The following is an 18,872-nucleotide window of genomic DNA, read 5'->3' on the forward strand; positions in this document are numbered from 1 at the left end:
GAAAAATCAGCCCAACAAGATGATAAGGATAATTAAAGACATTAATACGAAGTAGAAATCAACTCGGGAATCAGACAAGGGGATAGCTTGAGCCCATTGCTTTTTAATTTAGTAATGGACAAAATCATAGAAAAAATTAAAGGTACTGGAAAAGGATATAAGATGGCGGACAAATAAATAAAAATCCTCTGTTATGCTGACGACGCAATCTTAATCTGCGATAATGAGGAAAACCTACAGCGAATGGCACAAACTTTCAATACAGTGGCGAAGAACTACAACATGAAAATATCAACAGCCAAGACAAAATCCCTGGTAGTGTCAAGGGAACCCATAAGATGCAAATTAGTAATTAACAATGAACTAATTAAACAAGTCTCGAGATTCCAATATCTGGGAATCGAAATATGTAGTTATGGAGATGTTAAAGAGAGCGTCCGAAAGCAAGCAAATAAAGCCAATTACGTGTCAGGATGTCTGAGGGATGTCATCTGGAGAAACAAAGATATGAGGCTGGAAGGGAAAGTACGCATATACAAATCATGTGTAAGACCGATCATGACGTACGCGATAGAAACAAGATGTGACACAGCAGAAACCAAGAGGATACTGAGAACATCAGAAATGAGAACGCTGAGGTCAATAACTGGGAAAACACTGAGAGACAGAATGCCTAACGACAGAATAAGAGATCTCTGTAACGTACAAGATATAGTACGGTGGGGAAGACAGAGACGACGAGAGTGGAATCAGCATGTAACGAGAATGGACAGCGAGAGAATAGCCCTTATAGCCAGGGATTCGAAGCCAACAGGCAAGAGACCAATAGGAAGGCCCTTTAAAAGGTGGCGAGATAGCTGGCAGTCAACATCACAGCTACGAATACAAGCTCAAAATCGGTAAGGAACAGGTCAATAGGCCTATTATAAGAAGAAGAAGAAGAAGAAGAAGAAGAAGAAGAAGAAGAAGAAGAAGGTAGCCGGTGCGTGTTTAACACGGAGCAGCTTGCCGGAAAATTTGGGACTTGCCCGTGTCTCATGCGCTGCCTTAGTACAGCGCTATTCAAACATTTTATGGCTGTTTTTGGTTTTTAACGAATTTATTATGTTCTTTTTAATCGTAATTATACTTTCGTTGAAACTTTGTATGGACGTTTTTGGTTCATAACGAATTTATTAGGGTATTTTGAATCCTACCTGTACTTTAGTTGATTTTCGTGTATGTGTCAGGTGGTGGATGTTTCCTGCATTATATTCGTAATATTTACAGTTTATTATATTTTCATTCTTTCTTGTATTACAGTTGCAGCGTTTACAGTATTACAGGCCGGTGTACAAAATATTTTTGAACTAAATTTTACAAGTGAAACTGAAGGGCAGTTTGTTTCCCTTCGATTCAGAGGCGGAGGCGATACACAATCTACGACGTCCTCAGTGGAGCTGCATTACCGGGAAATTCCCGGGAAATCAGTAAAAAAAATGGAAATCCCGATTCCCGGGAATTCTTACAAATTTTCCGGGATTTTTTGAAATATTTTATTTTAAATTATGAGTGGAGATATTACTAACTCAAAATGAATAAATGATTCTGATACAATTATTATCTCTGTCTGCTTAATAATCGTTTTAAGTTATTCCTCTTAAAATATTTATTTTTTAATTATATTTTAAAGCTTCCAATTTTGGCGTAGAGTGACCGCACGAATAACAAATGAAGAAATCCTGAGAAGAATTGGTACATTACGGTCAGTACGACAACTGCTATGCACAATTAAACAGATAAAAACGGCATACCTGGGGCACCTAATTAGAAACGAAAGATACCAGTTTCTGCAAACCTTAATTATTGAAGGAAAGATCGAAGGAAAAAGGGGAGTGGACAGGAAGAAAATGTCATGGCTCCGTAATGTCAAACAATGGACAGGGCTAAGAAACATAGGAGACCTAATATATACCTACTGCAAGGAATAGAGAAAAATAGTCAAACGTGATCGCGAACATCCATTAGTGGATTGCATAAGAAGAAGAAGAATTTTGGCATTAAATCAGAATGTATCATATCCGTCAGCATAAACATTATTTTGTTTATGCTACGATCTGATTCATTTGGAAGCATCCAGGATCCAGAATTATAACATAAATATTTATTTTGAATTAAAATTATGTTTACGAGGAATTAGTACATAAGAAATTTAATACGTTATTATATTGGTGCAAATCAGATGACCGCCCGTTTAAAAAAATTACTCACTGCACTAAAAATCATCAGACCTACATCAACAGAAAGTGTGTTTTTAATTTCAGCAAATTTCTGTACCTACAAAAAAAAGAGCCAGCCTGAAAGATCAAACACTCGACAATTTATGTTTTTTAAAACATATTTCAATAATAAAAACAACAAAAATTCAGATTAATCACAAATTTATAATTTTTCTATTTTTAAAATGTTTTGAATTTTTCGGATTAAGGCTATGGGTACATAATTCGCAAATATTTTACGTGTATCCCTACTTTTCTGTCTTTACACGGCAAATTACGTGTAGTAAAATTCACACTGGTATGGATATGTAAACATTACTAGAATGTCATTCTACTTGAACCCATACAGCACAGGTCATCTTTAAGATATCTTATTTACAACCAAATATGGTCTTAATGTCTTAGGTCTCAATTAAGACTTTTAAAAGATATCTTTAAAACGCCAAATTTAAGATATCTTTAAAACGCCAAATTTAAGATATCTTTTAGACATCATATTTAAGACATTTTTTCTTAAAATACGTTATGTTATAATTACGAATTTAAAAGTTAGGTTAGGTTAGTAAAATATTTAAGACAAGAGCTGGTAGCAAAAAGACAAACTCCAAACAAAAGCTTTTTCACATCAATGACTTCAGTGGTATTTCCCATATTATGGTTTTATTTGAGGGATATTTAGAAGACTACAGATTTTAATAATGCAGTAAGTTCAGATTTAGATTGTTATATTATTAAAGTTAAAGTTAACGTTGTCATCAAGAGTAAATGCATGTCTCCTAATTCAACAGCTTACCTTAACAATATGCTCTTAAAAATATATTTTTTAGGTAGGTATCGGAGCTTGTTAAAGTAGGAGGAGCAAAAGCCTATGATTTTGTATAAATAGTTGGAAAATTAATTATTAGCAATGAGCAAGCTTTAAGTACAGTTGGCTGGGACAAAAAGGCAAACACAAAAGTTTTGTGATACTAGAATTGCAAATCTGATAATTGGTAAAGCTTATTCTACATGTACATGTAAAATTTTAATAGCAATAAACGTATTTTTAGAAACTAATTATTTTTATTAAAAGTTCATTTAAAATATTTCATAAAAAATTAAAAAGAAAGATATCCTAAACACCTTAATAATATACAAAAAAAGACATCTTTAAGATGTAAGGATTTGTAACATCCGTACATCTTTAAGACGTCGTAAAGATATCTTTCCGGAAATACCAGACATCTTTAAGACGTCTAAAACGTCTTTAGTGAGTTATCTTTTAGATTTCTTTAAGATGTCTTTGTGCTATCTGGGAAAATGTCATAATTAATTTAAAGAGATGGCTTTTGAATGTTCTTGGATAACTGTTATTTTTATAATTGCAAATTATTAATTCAGTTAATAAATCTGATAATTTTTTCACTAACTATGTTTTCAGTGATTGTAATAATTTATTTGTACAACAAAAACTAATAATCAATCGAGAAAAGAGGAAAAGTGTTAATAGTACATTATATACCGCGGGACTGAAGTAGTACATTTAATCCTGAAGGTAAAGTTTATGGCCCGACCGCAGGGAGGGCCATAATTTACCTGAAGGATTAAATGTACTTCAGTCGCAAGGTATATACGATACTTTTCGTACTTCCGGTATGATTTTATTAATTATTTCAATAATTTCAATCAGTTTTTTCTCTCTTCAACTCATTTAATAAACTGTCTTTAAAATAAGTTACCATAGTAACATTGCGTTGTGACAGTTATAATTTAGAAACATTGTCATTACTAGTGTCATTGTAAAGAAACATTGTTATTGATAATTATTGGTATCATGAGTGAAGAAGGTGTATCTGATATTGATAAAAGAGCAGCCGAAGTAGGTGAAGAATTGTTACCACCGAAATCTAGAAAACTATACGAGCAGCAGTACGATGCTTTTAAAAAGTGGTGCCGCTTAAAAAATGTGAGACAACCTACTGAAAATGCGCTGTTAGTCTACTTCGATGATAAATCAAAAGCGGTTTGTGCCTCAACTCTCTGGGCACCATTGGCGTAGTTAGGGGGGGGGGCAGGGGTGGGCACGGCCCCCCCAGAATTCTGGTGGCCCACCCCAGAAAAAAAACACAAAAAAAACGAAATTTGTATTTAGTGATCTAATAACAAGTACTATTGAAACTTTTAAAGGTTACAGATCTGAGTTTAAAATTTGGCAAGATATTAAACAATTTGCTGAAAAACACGAAATTTCACTGGAGCCTTTAAGAGTTTCAAAAAGAAGACGACAGCAAAATGACTTTTTTACTGAGTCAACTATAGGAAAAAGCAATACACTTGACTTGAAAAAGGATATAACGGCTAAAGAATACTGGAAAATTAATATTTACTACCAAGTTTTAGACAATATAATAGTTAATTTTACGAGTAGATTTGAAAATTTACCATTAGCCACATCAGTTGATGCATTTTGTAAATTAGATATGGAGAATGCACAAGATTTCGTAGACAATTATAAAAATATATTGAAAATTGATACTTTCTCTTTAAATGCTGAAGCTGTGGTTATGAAGAATATGTTGCAACTAAAAGGACATGAAATAAATATAGATAATATAATGCAGCATATTAAAAAAGAATATTATCCCAACCTGTATAAACTGTTGCAAATTTCTAGAATATTGCCAGTAAGTTCTTCTAGTTGTGAGAGGAGTTTTTCAGCTATGAGGAGAATCAAAACTTGGCTAAGAGCTACTATGATTCAGGATCGATTTTCTAATCTCTCAGTAATACATATAGAAAATGAAATCGTAAAAAATAAAATAACAGCTGAAAAAGTTTTATGTAAATTTGCTGAAAAAAATAGGAAATTAACTCTTGTTTAGACAAGAGTTAATTTCCTAGAAGCATGTTTCTGTAGCAAAATTATATATAAGATGTATATGTTTTACCTAAAATAACATTATTATAATTACTTATATGACATGTACCTATACCCGTTACTAAAAGAATTGGTTTTTTCATTTTTATTTTTGTAATTTTATAAAAAGAACCTTTGTAAAATTATAACTTGTATTCCTAATTAATAAAGATTTTAAGTTGTAAGTTTAGAAAATGGTTTCTGTTCGTGTGACTATGTATATGATCAGGTAAAAAAAAAGAAGCAAAATTGGTGATTTTTTTTAATGAAAAATGGGCGTGGTGCTCAAAAAAATTTTCGCCTCCGAGGCACCTGCGGCGGGCTTTTTGGGTCCCTTAATCATACTTCAAGATGCTCAGGGAGCCGTGCCCCCCCCAAGCTCAAAGTCTAACTACGCCAATGCTGGGCACATTACTCAATGCTGAAATCGGTTATTAACATTAGAGAAGATATTGATATAAGTAAATTTCCAAAATTATTAGCTTTTTTGAAGAGAAGAAATGACGGATTTAAGCCAAAGAAGTCAAGAATTCTCACGTCTGAGCAGGTAGATCAGTTCTTACGGGAGGCTCCGGATGATAAATATTTAATGCTTAAGGTAAACTCGTCAGTTACCTGCTGCATTAACCCAGGAAAGACTGGTCAATATGACGAACTGTCACAATATTAATTTGAATATTAACGTTAATTACCATTCTAATTAATTATATTTTTCAATAAAATATCCCTTAAATTCGTTTGTTTGTGATTTAATCGTTCCGGGAGTTTCGTCAATATTTAATCCCGGAGGGATTAAATGTGACACTTTAGTACCTGTCACAAGGGAGTGAAGTTGTCACTTTAGGCCCGGAAGTACGAAAAGTGATTTTTTAATAATATGTTGTTATTTTGGAACGCTTACAATTTTGAACATCTCTAACAACAAAATACTTGGATCACAGGATATATCTGATGTATTCTCTGCTTGGATCTTCCACAAATAATACACAATAAATAACTTTTTATTAAGTTCACGTCTTAAATCAATTATTTATCAAAAACACTATATATCAATAATATGTAATCAATTTATCAAAATATTCCCGATGCAATGTCAAATATTTAAAATTGTCACTGATTGTCAGTATCTGACTGACAATATATGCTGACAATATTATATTCGGTTGAGTGCGTTGTAAGACAAAGACAAATTTGGAAAATATTACCACGGCATTGTGTTCATTTTTTTCAAATCCTGAAAAAACCAATATATATTTTTGAAAAATTTAAACGCAGAATGAAAGACTAAATTATTACCGAGGGCCGAAAGTCCCTTAGAATAAATAAAAAGTTTATTTTGAATGAGATATTTGAAATTAAAAATCACACTAAATTTTCTCTTAGTTTTTTCACCCCTGTAACTTATTAAAATAAATATTATAGAAGTTCTCAGGGACTTTCGGCCCTCGCTAATAACGTAATCTTTCATTCTGCGTTTAAATTTTTCAAAAATACTTATTAGTTTTCTCAGGATTCGAAAAAAATGAATCCCAATTTGAATAGCATTGCAGCCGAAAATACGTACCGATCCTCTTAAACATTTTTCGGATTTTTCGGACATTTTTAATTTGTAATCAAGTTTATATGTTTTTATACTAATTGCATTAAAAAATTAAAACAAAAACAATTTCTTCTTTTTATTTTTAAATTTCCCGATTCTCGGGAAATCCAAATTACCGATTCCCGGGAAAACAAAAGGGGCCGGGAAAATGGAGCTCTAGCTGCGTGGACACCTCTGAAGCAAAACGAAACCAAACTGTCCATTTAAGTGGAATTTCAAAAGAGTTTAAAATCCACTTTTAGGCTACGGCTCCACGGGCGAGAAATTGACGCTAGCAGTAGCAGTAAAATGAACTTAAGGTTCCGCGGAACGGAACAGGAGTAGCCGAAGTGTACCGACTACAGGACTTGTGCGTAGTCGGTTCAGTTCGGCTATTCCCATTCCGTTCCGCGGAACCTAAGTTCATTTTACTGCTACTGCCAGCGTCAATTTCTCGCCCGTGGAGCCGTAGCCTTAGGCCGATGTCAGATTATGCGTTTTAACCGGATGCGTTTCCGCCGCCTCCGGTGAAAACGCATAGTGTGACAGATCGGTCCGGTTGCGTTGGAAACGGATGCGTTTTGAGTCATCGGTACGCGCTTAAAAACTGCACCAGACTAAACGCATAGTGTGACAGGTCGGTCCGGTTGCGTTGGAAACGGATGCGTTTTCACCGCATCCGGTCAAAACGCATAATGTGGCATCGGCCTTAGGACGCTGTAGCGGCATCTCTTAAAGAAAAGAAAAAAGTCCCAGATACAAAATTAATTATTAAAATAATAGTAAATAATTATTTAAATCTGAAACTTTTCTTATTGGAATTCCTTTCTGGTAACATCCTTAATCTCTGACTGACAGAAAGGGGTTTCAATAAGAAAAGTTTCACATTTAAATAATTATTTACTATTATTTTAATAGTGAATTTTGTATCTGGGACTTTTTTCTTTTCTTTAAGAGATGTCGCTACAGCATCTTAAAAGTGGATTTTAAACTATTTTTGAGATTCCACTTAAATAGACAGTTTGGTTTAGTTTTGGTTCAGAGGTGTGCACTCAGCTCCACTGAGGACATTTATAGACCGAAACAGCTCTTTTAAATATACTTTGTCTAAATTAACTAAATATAATTCTTTTGAATAAGGTAACAGCTACGGTAATAGCGACTGAAAAAACATAATGTATAGCAACTTTTAAAAACTAATATGACACCAATTTTAAGCTGAATGTAAAGTAATATAATTAACAAGAATTTTAATTATCTAGGGATATGGGTATGCATATTGCATAGATATCCAACTCAAGAAATATGAAAAATAAATTTTGAAGGCAGGCTACAAACACAATATGCAACATAATGTTACAGGATTCTAAAGCAGCATATTGTAGGAAAATAAACATCTTGATATGACTGAAAATTAAAGTATACAATATAACAATGTTAAAAATACTTACTCTTGTTTCCGCCACCTCTTCTACAATTGAGATAACTTTATTTGAAAAACCTGCTTCGGCTGCGGGCTCTAGAAGAATTGGAGTCTGCTCATGCTCATCCAATAGAGCTTGCTCCATGGCTTGTAAGACATCAGGCGTGTTTATTATTTTGACCTTTTTGGCCCTCTTTTTACGTACTACCTTGGCAACAGGAGATAAAGAGCTCATAACATCTGTAAATAAGCAATAGAGTTATATAAAATGGCGGTTTGTGATATAAAAGATATTTATAAATATTTCAAATTAACAATAACAAATTTCAAAGAACACTTACCACCAATTTCATCGTAACCAACGCTAAAAGAAAAAAACAAAATATATAAAATATTGCTTAAAAGCATTTGATATTTTGAACACAAATATACCTTTTAAAAATTAGACACTAAAGGTTACTTATGCCTGGTTGTACCAAGAGATATTAAGCTTAAGACGTACCTTAAGCTTAAATATAAATGTAAATCCTTACGCTGGTGCCACACTAGCGTCTAGTGTCGTTAATTATCGCATTATTTGACATACCTTTAATGCAAATAATGCGATAATTAACGGTATTAGATGCTAGTCTGACCCCAGTATTAAAGTATAAGCTGAGTTTAGCTAAGCTGGAGCTTAAGATCTGTTGGTGCAACCAGGCATTAATTCTTTAACGGTGGAAGTTCCATTTACGGGCGGACAGACAGACACGAATAATTCAAGGTTGTCACATTTTAATGTTTTAATGATTTTTAAGATTTTAACCAAATTTCTAAGTAGATACGCTAGTTTTCAAGAACAGGAATTAAAAGGGCCTAGCCGGGTAAGATGATGAAATCTGCCCCCAACTCGATTCGAATTCTATATAGGTCACGCTTTAGTATATATAGTGAAACTAACTTTCTAAAATTTTTAGCCCCCTAGGTGGTCATGTGACCCACCTAGAGCCTAATTAGGGTTTTTATGTTTTTATTTTTTATCTCAGCCGCATCGAGAACTAGCGAAAAACTTTAAATAAAAAAGTTGTAAGCTTTAAAAAGTTCTGCCCGAAAAAATTTTTTTTAATTTTTGGTTAGAAATTTACATTTTAGAACGATTTTAAAATTTTAAATTAATATAAAAAAATAACTAAGACATTCATTTTCACGAAAAAAATATATAACGTATATTTTTGCATAGTATTTCACCCTAAATTTTTTCAAATTTTTAAAATTGGTGAAACGTACCTTTAAAAATAAAAAACCGCATAAAACCGCATTTTTTGGTTTTCTTTTTTCGTTTTTTTAATACAATTTTATACATATTCTTCAAAAAAGGTAACACCGTCACTAGAATAGGTAAAAAAGTGAAAAATAATTGGGGTCTGTTTAATAAAAATTTTTTGTAATGCCATCCATTTTCAAGATACAGGGCGTTGAAGAAAACAAAATTTTACACATTTTTTACGATTTTGCCGAAACTACTGGCAACATTGTAATAAAATTTGTCGAGTTTTAAGAGGTAGTTGTTGTGCATTTTTTGACATACAATTAAGAATTTTATATTTATCATTGGCGCGCATGGGGGTAATGGTCTGAACTTTTTAAAGAAAAAAGATAGTAAGCCACTGACATATTTCAAATTAACAATCGTTTTTTAATTCCTCGTTCAATTTGTGACAAAAAATCTATCTTCCTATTTTAACCCTTACAAAGTATTCGAACTTCTATGAAATAAAATACTACTAATATTAGTAGTTTCTACATCTACATAAATTCGTACATCCATTATAAAAACTAATTCGAATACTTTGGAAGCGTTAAGATATTTTATTTTTTTGCAGCAAAACTCGTATGAAAAAATGAGAAGATAGTTTTTTTTATAGCAAATTGAACGAGGAATTCAAAAATGATTGTTAATTTGAAATATGTCAGTGGCGTACTATCTTTTTTTATTTTTTCTTTAAAAAGTTCAGACCATTACCCCTAAGCGCGCCAATGATGAATATCAAATCCTTAATTGTATGTCAAAACAACAATAACTACCTCTTAAAACCCGCCAAGTTTTATTACAATGTTGCCAGTAGTTTCGGCAAAATCGTAAAAAATGTGTAAAATTTTGTTTTCTTCAACGCCCTGTATCTTGAAAATGGATGGCGTTACAAAAAATTTTTATTAAACAAACCCCAATTATTTTTCAGTTTTTTACCTACTCCAGTGACGGTGTTACCTTTTTTGAAAAATATGCATAAAATTGTATCAAAAAACGAAAAAAAAAAACCGAAAAAATGAGATTTTTTAATTTCAAAGGTGCGTTTCACCAACTTTAACAATTTGAGAAAATTCAGGGTGAAAACTTATGCAAAAATACACGTTATATATTTTTTTCGTGGAAAAGAATGTCTTAGTTATTTTTTTATACTCATTTAAAATTTTAAAATCGTTCTAAAATTTAAATTTCCCGCCAAAAATAAAAAAAAAAATTTTCGGACAGAACTTTTTAAAGCTTACAACTTTTTTATTTAAAGTTTTTCGCTAGTTCTCGATGCAGCCGAGATAAAAAATAAAAACATAAAAACCCTAATTATGCTCTAGGTGGGTCACATAGGGGGCTAAAAATTTCAGAAAGTTAGTTTCACTATATATGCTAAACAGTGGAATATATGGAATTCGAATCGAGTTGGGGGCACTTTTCATCATCTTATCCGGCTAGGCCCTTTGTGGCAAAAATGTGATATTTGAATAATACAAATTGCATAGCAAAAAATTATAAAATGATTAAAAATTAAAAATGGTAGTTGCTTAATTATGATTTCTCATGACGAAAACCCAGCGTCATTATTAGTGCAGTCAATGAAGGTGAATATGAACTATTACCTCCGATTTCGTTGAACCTCCATCGATTTGCACGAAAATTGGTGAGTGGTTAGAGGATATCTCAAGGAACAAAGGTGACATGGTGCCAACCTGCGCTTTTACCCTGGGGGTGGATGCCACCCCTCCTCGGGGGTGAAAATTATTTTATAAAAAATAACCCCACAATTCGATAGAGCGACAAATTATAAGCAAAATTTGTTATATAAAGTTATTAAAATAAATCAAAACTTTTTGAGTTATTAAAGATCAAAGATTTTAATTTTTCGTGAGAAAAATGCATGTTTTTAACCGATTTTTCATAAATAACTCAAAAATTATAAGTTTTTACAAAAAAGTTATTATTGTCAAAATTGAAGCTAATAAAAAATCAAATAAATTCCTTACTAGAAAAACCTTTCAACGTTAACTGAAAGTGAGTTATAGGTAATTGAATGTATATTTCTTTCGTCGAGTACCCAAATCTAAGTATTCAAGCTTAAATACCGGGAAAATGATGCATTTTATAACATAAACTTATTAAATATTTGTCAAAGCTCATTGAAATATCTATCAAATAAGTGCTCGAAAAAGTTGATAGCATTAAAGTTTATGCACCAAAAATGTTTCAAAATGTATCTTTTAAAAAAATTTCTAAAAAATGTTATTGTTTTTTTTGTAAATAACTCCGTTAAATTTTAAAGTAGCAAGTTCATCTATTAACTGGTTAAAATATTATTCCAAGAGCTATTAAAAAACGTCAAAATAGTCATTTAGACCTCTTACTTTTTTAAAAATAAAAGGTTAAATGGGCCCGGTTACATGGTTCTCGCAGCAAAATTGAAATTTTAAACGTTTCTATCTCGGTTATTTTTTACTCTACGAAAATAGTAAAATGGGTAAAGTATTTGTTACAGAAAAAAACTAAAATTTAGTTATTAATAATTTTTTACGTATATTGAGTATTTTTGGAGTTATTATCAGAAGAAAATGAAAAGTACGATAATCCTAAAAATTCTGATTTTATTAAATTATACCTTTTTTTCAAAAATATGCATTCTAAACCGGTCAAATTTGTTGAAATAATTAACTATGATAACATAAAGAAATTCTTGTGAGGATTACCACAAATTTTAATTTTTGCGGAAATGGCGTATGTTTAGTTTTTAACTTTTTCCTAAAAAAATCGAAAGGGTTCTCTTATTTTCATCATAACTTGCTTAATTTTGATGCTATTAACTTCTACTGAAGCTCATTTGATAGGTATTCTGAAGTACTTTGACAAGTGCTTAACAAGTATATTCTATAAAATGCATCGTTTTCCCGTTATGTAAGCTTGAATACTTAGATTTGAGTACTCGTCGAAAAAAATATACATTCAATTACCCATAACTCACTTTAAAATAACATTAGTTTAGTTCTTTAAGTAGGGAGTGTATTAAATTTTTTATTATCTTTAATTTTGGTAATAATTGCTTTTTTACAAAAGCTTATAGTTTTTGAGTAATACGTGAAAAACAGCTTTAAAACATGAATTTTTTTAAGAAAAAATAAAATTTTTGGTATTTAATAACTCAAAAAGTATTGATTTATGTTAATAACTTTATATAACAAACTTTGCTCAGAGGTTGCCCCTCTATCGATTTCTGGTATAATTTTTAATAAAAAAATTTCACCCCCGAGAAGGGGTGGCAACCACCCCCAGGGTAAAAGCGCAAGTTAACATCATGTCACCTTTATTCCTTGAAGTATTTTCTAACTACTTACCAATTTCCATGAAAATCGATGAAGGTTCAACGAAATCGGAGGTGAAAACTTTCAGTGACTCCACTATATCTATGGTAGGGGAGCCCAAACTTACTCGAGCAAGTCAGATTATTACATGGGGAGAAATCTTGTACTCTGTATATGTACCTCTACACCATATATTAGCTCTTAATACAGGGGAGTTCGTTAAGGGTGGGCCGAAAAAAATCTATCCTTAGAAAAACTCGAAATCGTCAGATTAAGATAAGGTAAGTTAAGTATGTACATGCAAAAGAGTGTACCTATATTTCAAAAATTTGACAACTTGAATGGGACGTAAGGAAATGGGCGAGTCACAAAGTTTCACAAAACAAAAGCGAATATTTCGCGAAATGAACGTCAGATCGAAAAACTAAAAAATACGGGGTGGGGAATAAATTTTAAATACGAACCCTGCGATATTTCGCGTAATGAACATCAGATCGAAAAACTGAAAAATACATGTATTCAATATTTTTTTAAAATCTTGGGGGTGGGAGGTCACTTTAAAATCTTAAATAGGAGCCCCCATTTTTTATTGTAGATTTGTATTTTTTACGTAAAAATAAGTAACTTTTATTCGAGACATTTTTTCGAATTATGCATAGATGGCGCTATAATCGGAAAAACGATTGTTGGAAATGGAAAATTAAATCAAAAAATGGAAAGTCCCCCACTTTATGGAAAACTTAACTTTTTTTGATTTTAGGACCTACTCTTCACAACCCAGTAGGTCCCCATAACGCTCGAGTAACTGAAAATTTAGCATACTTTCCTCCCCTACTATAATCTAAACTGTACAAAACAAGTGCCAGTCGGTAAATTTTTTCATAAAAGTTTAAATTTTGTCTGCCGATTTCATGTTTTTTATTCATTTGTTTGTTTTTATTCTATTATTACGTTTTATATGCTTTCACCATTTTGCTTATTCTATTACTCACAGTGGCAGATCTACGGGGATGGAAAAACAAGGTCCAAAATTAAAGAAACAATTGTTGAAACATACGAAATTAACCACAGACAGACAAATTCAACCCAATAAACAAGCCAGTTAAGAAAACTAAGGGAACTTAATGCATGTAAGTTATTATTTATGTCTTTCATGTAGTTTGGGTTTATCTTTTTATGTCTTTCGGTTGCTGTTTCATTGTTCCCTGCTTAAGGAAAATTGCTCTTCCCACGGCAAATGTCTAGATCCGCCACTGATTACTCAGCGTATCGTTTTTCTATATATATATATATATATATATATATATATATATATATATATATATATATATATATATATATATATATATATATATTCTATAACACTATAAAACAGTGTTGAAATTATCGGGAAATGCGGTCTGTGGCTTAGATTGAAACTACATTTAATTCTGTTGAATTCGATATTTCGATGAGTATTTATTAATTTTTCATCTTCATCAGGAACAAACTACAAAATTAACTAACAGTTAGGTACAAACATAATATTACAATGATATAACTTTCGAATTGTTGTAGGTATGTTATATAAAGCAATTTAACTTAAAGCTATGCATGTCGTTTCACGAGAACGTCGAGGGCGGCACTGAATCAGGTATCTTTTCTCACATGTGTTAAGGGCCAAAAGTTCCAATATCGAGCCATCTGTTTAATATTCTGCTATTTTTAGAATTTTAAAACATTGCAGTAAATTTCGCTTAATCTACTTGTGTCTGATTTGTAATTAATTGAACGTTTATTACTGTTTATGTGGTACATCTCGAGGAACAATCTTTTCTTATAATTGCTTTCTGAATCTAGGATCTTGATATCTGACAAATTAAATTGGTGTCCTGTTGTTATGGAATGGTGTGCTGCTGCACAAGTATTTTTGTGTGTTTTGCAATCACTTTTGTGCTGCGTTATTCTTTGTTTCAACCATTGCGATGTTTGTCCTATATACTGCCCATCACATTCGAGACAAGAAAGTTGATAGATGATATGACTCTGATTTAGAAGCGGTGTCTGGTCTTTAAGCTTCGAGAATAAGCTATAGTTGGATATGCTATTGTATTTCGCTATTTTGATTTTCGGAATTCCGTTCAGCAGCTTGATTATCTTGTTGGTTAAGCCATTTATGAAGGGCAACTTTTTGTAAATCACGGGATCTGATGGTCTGTTGTCACGTTGCCCGTCGTATAAGTCTGAGTTATATATCAGTTGCTTAAGAATTTTACTTGGATAGCCGTTGTTCAAGAATATGTTATAGAGTATTTTTAAATTCTTTTGTGTGAACAGGTCATTGCTGATGTGTAAAATTCTGTTTTTCATTGCCACAACAGTGTTGTGTTTTTGGCTTTTAGAGTGCTGAGAGAAATAATTTATATATCTTCCAGAGTCAGTTGGTTTCTGATACCAATCCAAAATTATCTTGTTCTCTGTGGTTCTTATCACCTTAGTGTCTAAAAAGGGCACACTTTGTTCTTTCTCCTCCTCAACGGTAAATTGTAGGTGTTTGTTAAATCCATTGAAGAGGTCCAGTGTAGTTTGAATAGAGTCCTCGGGGATCGCACTTATCACATCATCCACATATTTGTATATGAACGGTAACTTGAACGGTAGTCGTGGAATTACTATATCAAATAGATGATCTAAAACTATGGTGGCTAGAATGGGGCTGATAGGAGAGCCCATGGGAGTGCCAAAAATCTGTGAGTAAAAAGTTCCCCCGAAAGAAAAGTAAACATTAGAAAAAATAAAATCGATTAGTTTGAAGAAGTTATTCTTACTTAGTGTGGTGTTGGGTTCAATTAAGTGCCAATTTTGCTCTAAAATTTCAATGGTCAAGTTGAGAGGAAAATTCGTGAAATTTCACGAATATTCCTCTCAACTTGACCATTGAAATTTTAGAGCAAAATTGGCACTTAATTGAACCCAACACCACACTAAGTAAGAATAACTTCTTCAAACTAATCGATTTTATTTTTTCTAATGTTTACTTTTCTTTCGGGGGAACTTTTTACTCACAGATTTTTGGCACTCCCATGGGCTCTCCTATCAGCCCCATTCTAGCCACCATAGTTTTAGATCATCTATTTGATATAGTAATTCCACGACTACCGTTCAAGTTACCGTTCATATACAAATATGTGGATGATGTGATAAGTGCGATCCCCGAGGACTCTATTCAAACTACACTGGACCTCTTCAATGGATTTAACAAACACCTACAATTTACCGTTGAGGAGGAGAAAGAACAAAGTGTGCCCTTTTTAGACACTAAGGTGATAAGAACCACAGAGAACAAGATAATTTTGGATTGGTATCAGAAACCAACTGACTCTGGAAGATATATAAATTATTTCTCTCAGCACTCTAAAAGCCAAAAACACAACACTGTTGTGGCAATGAAAAACAGAATTTTACACATCAGCAATGACCTGTTCACACAAAAGAATTTAAAAATACTCTATAACATATTCTTGAACAACGGCTATCCAAGTAAAATTCTTAAGCAACTGATATATAACTCAGACTTATACGACGGGCAACGTGACAACAGACCATCAGATCCCGTGATTTACAAAAAGTTGCCCTTCATAAATGGCTTAACCAACAAGATAATCAAGCTGCTGAACGGAATTCCGAAAATCAAAATAGCGAAATACAATAGCATATCCAACTATAGCTTATTCTCGAAGCTTAAAGACCAGACACCGCTTCTAAATCAGAGTCATATCATCTATCAACTTTCTTGTCTCGAATGTGATGGGCAGTATATAGGACAAACATCGCAATGGTTGAAACAAAGAATAACGCAGCACAAAAGTGATTGCAAAACACACAAAAATACTTGTGCAGCAGCACACCATTCCATAACAACAGGACACCAATTTAATTTGTCAGATATCAAGATCCTAGATTCAGAAAGCAATTATAAGAAAAGATTGTTCCTCGAGATGTACCACATAAACAGTAATAAACGTTCAATTAATTACAAATCAGACACAAGTAGATTAAGCGAAATTTACTGCAATGTTTTAAAATTCTAAAAATAGCAGAATATTAAACAGATGGCTCGATATTGGAACTTTTGGCCCTTAACACATGTGAGAAAAGATACCTGATTCAGTGCCGCCCTCGACGTTCTCGTGAAACGACATGCATAGCTTTAAGTTAAATTGCTTTATATAACATACCTACAGCAATTCGAAAGTTATATCATTGTAATATTATGTTTGTACCTAACTGTTAGTTAATTTTGTAGTTTGTTCCTGATGAAGATGAAAAATTAATAAATACTCATCGAAATATCGAATTCAACAGAATTAAATGTAGTTTCAATCTAAGCCACAGACCGCATTTCCCGATAATTTCAACACTGTTTTATAGTGTTATAGAATATACTTGCACGGTCGATAAATACATCGGATTTCGAATCCAGTTCTATATATATATATTTATATATATATATATATATATATATATATATATATATATATATATATATATATATATATATATATATATATATATATATATATATATATATCAAACAGATGAAATAGAGAATGTGGAAAAATCCCCTTACGAACAATTCACACATCCACCATTTCGGGTTGGGAAAAATTTTTCGAATAGAATCAAAGATCCAAACACCAGTTCTTAGAAATGTGTTTCGCCCTCTTCAACCTCTCTGGGCTTATCAATAAAGATGAGAGGTTGAATATCTTTAGACACATTCCAATCAAAAAACAACATTCGAGACCTAGACATAGAAGGTGCGTAAATCTACGGCAAGTCCGACAATGACAGTCTCAAGTTTTAATTCCCTAATTACTTAAAGTAAGTAAAATCTATGTTTAAAAACATGAGATGTAGATCCTTGAAACACACTCAGTGATCAAAAGATCCAAGGTTAATGGTTTGACGACATATATATATATATATAAAACAAACAAAAAAGAAGTCAATCTTTGAACACACTCAGTGATCAAAAGATACAAAGTTGGTTCACCGACCAATTTCATTTGTTCATTTGTTGATATATATATATATATATATATATATATATATATATATATATATATATTGTTATATTTCTATTTGATATGAAAATTAAATTTTGATAATTATAAACAGAATTCAATTTAATATAAAATATTTTCAATTTTCTCAACCACGGGCATATAAATTTAGAACAACCTGTATACAACAAATTGTTATATTTAATTTTAAGAAGTGATTAGAAAAAGCTTACGGAACTCGGGACAATGCGCCGAGAATAAACAAAGTGAATGGCGCGTACCATTATCGTTGTTCGCGGAAGGTTCGATCATTAGCTTATGCTAAATAAGACTCAGTTGAAAGAGATAATAGGTCATTATCGTTGTTCGCGGAAGGTTCGATCATTAGCCTATGCTAAATAAGACTCAGTTGAAGTAGATAATAGGTCATTAAATTTTGTAAATAGTAGAAAGTAATTTTAGAATGGGAATTAACTATTTTTTTTTGAAATCCATTAAGCATATTTAGAAAGATTAAAAATTGGTTTTTGAGGAATACTGCGAATGAGAGTTGGTGGTGGAAGGTTGATTTGTGAATCTGGAAGGGATATGTAGAAAGTAGGTGAATGACTGAAAATAGAGATCAGAATGTTTTGAGCTGTCGAGAAGTGAAGTCCAGTAGTAGACGGTAGTGTACGGAGAGTGAGAAAGCCGGTGTAGTTCCGTGAGTGTGGAGATCTATCGTGGAACGAGAGGTAGGCCAGGTTGAGAGTAAAGAACCTCCTTGAGCCAAGAGTGTCCCGGTAGCTGATTAAAGTTTCGAAAAAGGTATAACACAGCATCACGACAGAAGCAGGAACGAGAGCTATACGAGCTAATCTTCAAAAGGAGAACATTACTGAAAGCCAGGACGAGGTTTTGATCGCAGCCAAGGATAGCAGGAAACGGGTCTTGTGTGAAGACATTCTCAGTTCACCAGAAAAAGGTCAGTCTCATTTGTTTGGACATGAATGTATGGGTTTTTCGTATTAAATACCACATTATAAATTGAAGAACATAATCAATAATATCAGAAAAGCTTCATCAA

General features: G+C 32.4%; 1 protein-coding gene and 1 long non-coding RNA gene across 2 annotated transcripts in view; one reads left to right on the top strand and one right to left on the bottom strand.

The window, feature by feature from the left end:
• LOC126884495 (uncharacterized) overlaps positions 1–18,872 on the bottom strand; it is a 210,063-nt gene that overhangs the window by 92,435 nt on the left and 98,756 nt on the right. The window contains exons 4-5 of the mRNA XM_050650433.1: positions 8,498–8,520; positions 8,185–8,396 (exon numbers count right to left, since the gene is read on the bottom strand). Of these exons, the coding sequence (XP_050506390.1) occupies positions 8,185–8,396; positions 8,498–8,520 (235 nt within the window). The remainder of the gene's footprint in view (positions 1–8,184; positions 8,397–8,497; positions 8,521–18,872) is intronic.
• On the top strand, positions 2,532–3,310 carry LOC126884502 (uncharacterized). The gene is made up of 2 exons (XR_007698069.1): positions 2,532–2,961; positions 3,086–3,310. It is a non-coding gene; the product is annotated as an uncharacterized LOC126884502 (long non-coding RNA).

Source organism: Diabrotica virgifera, chromosome 5, assembly GCF_917563875.1.
Source record: "Diabrotica virgifera virgifera chromosome 5, PGI_DIABVI_V3a".
In the NCBI taxonomy this organism is placed as follows: Eukaryota; Metazoa; Arthropoda; class Insecta; order Coleoptera; family Chrysomelidae; genus Diabrotica; species Diabrotica virgifera.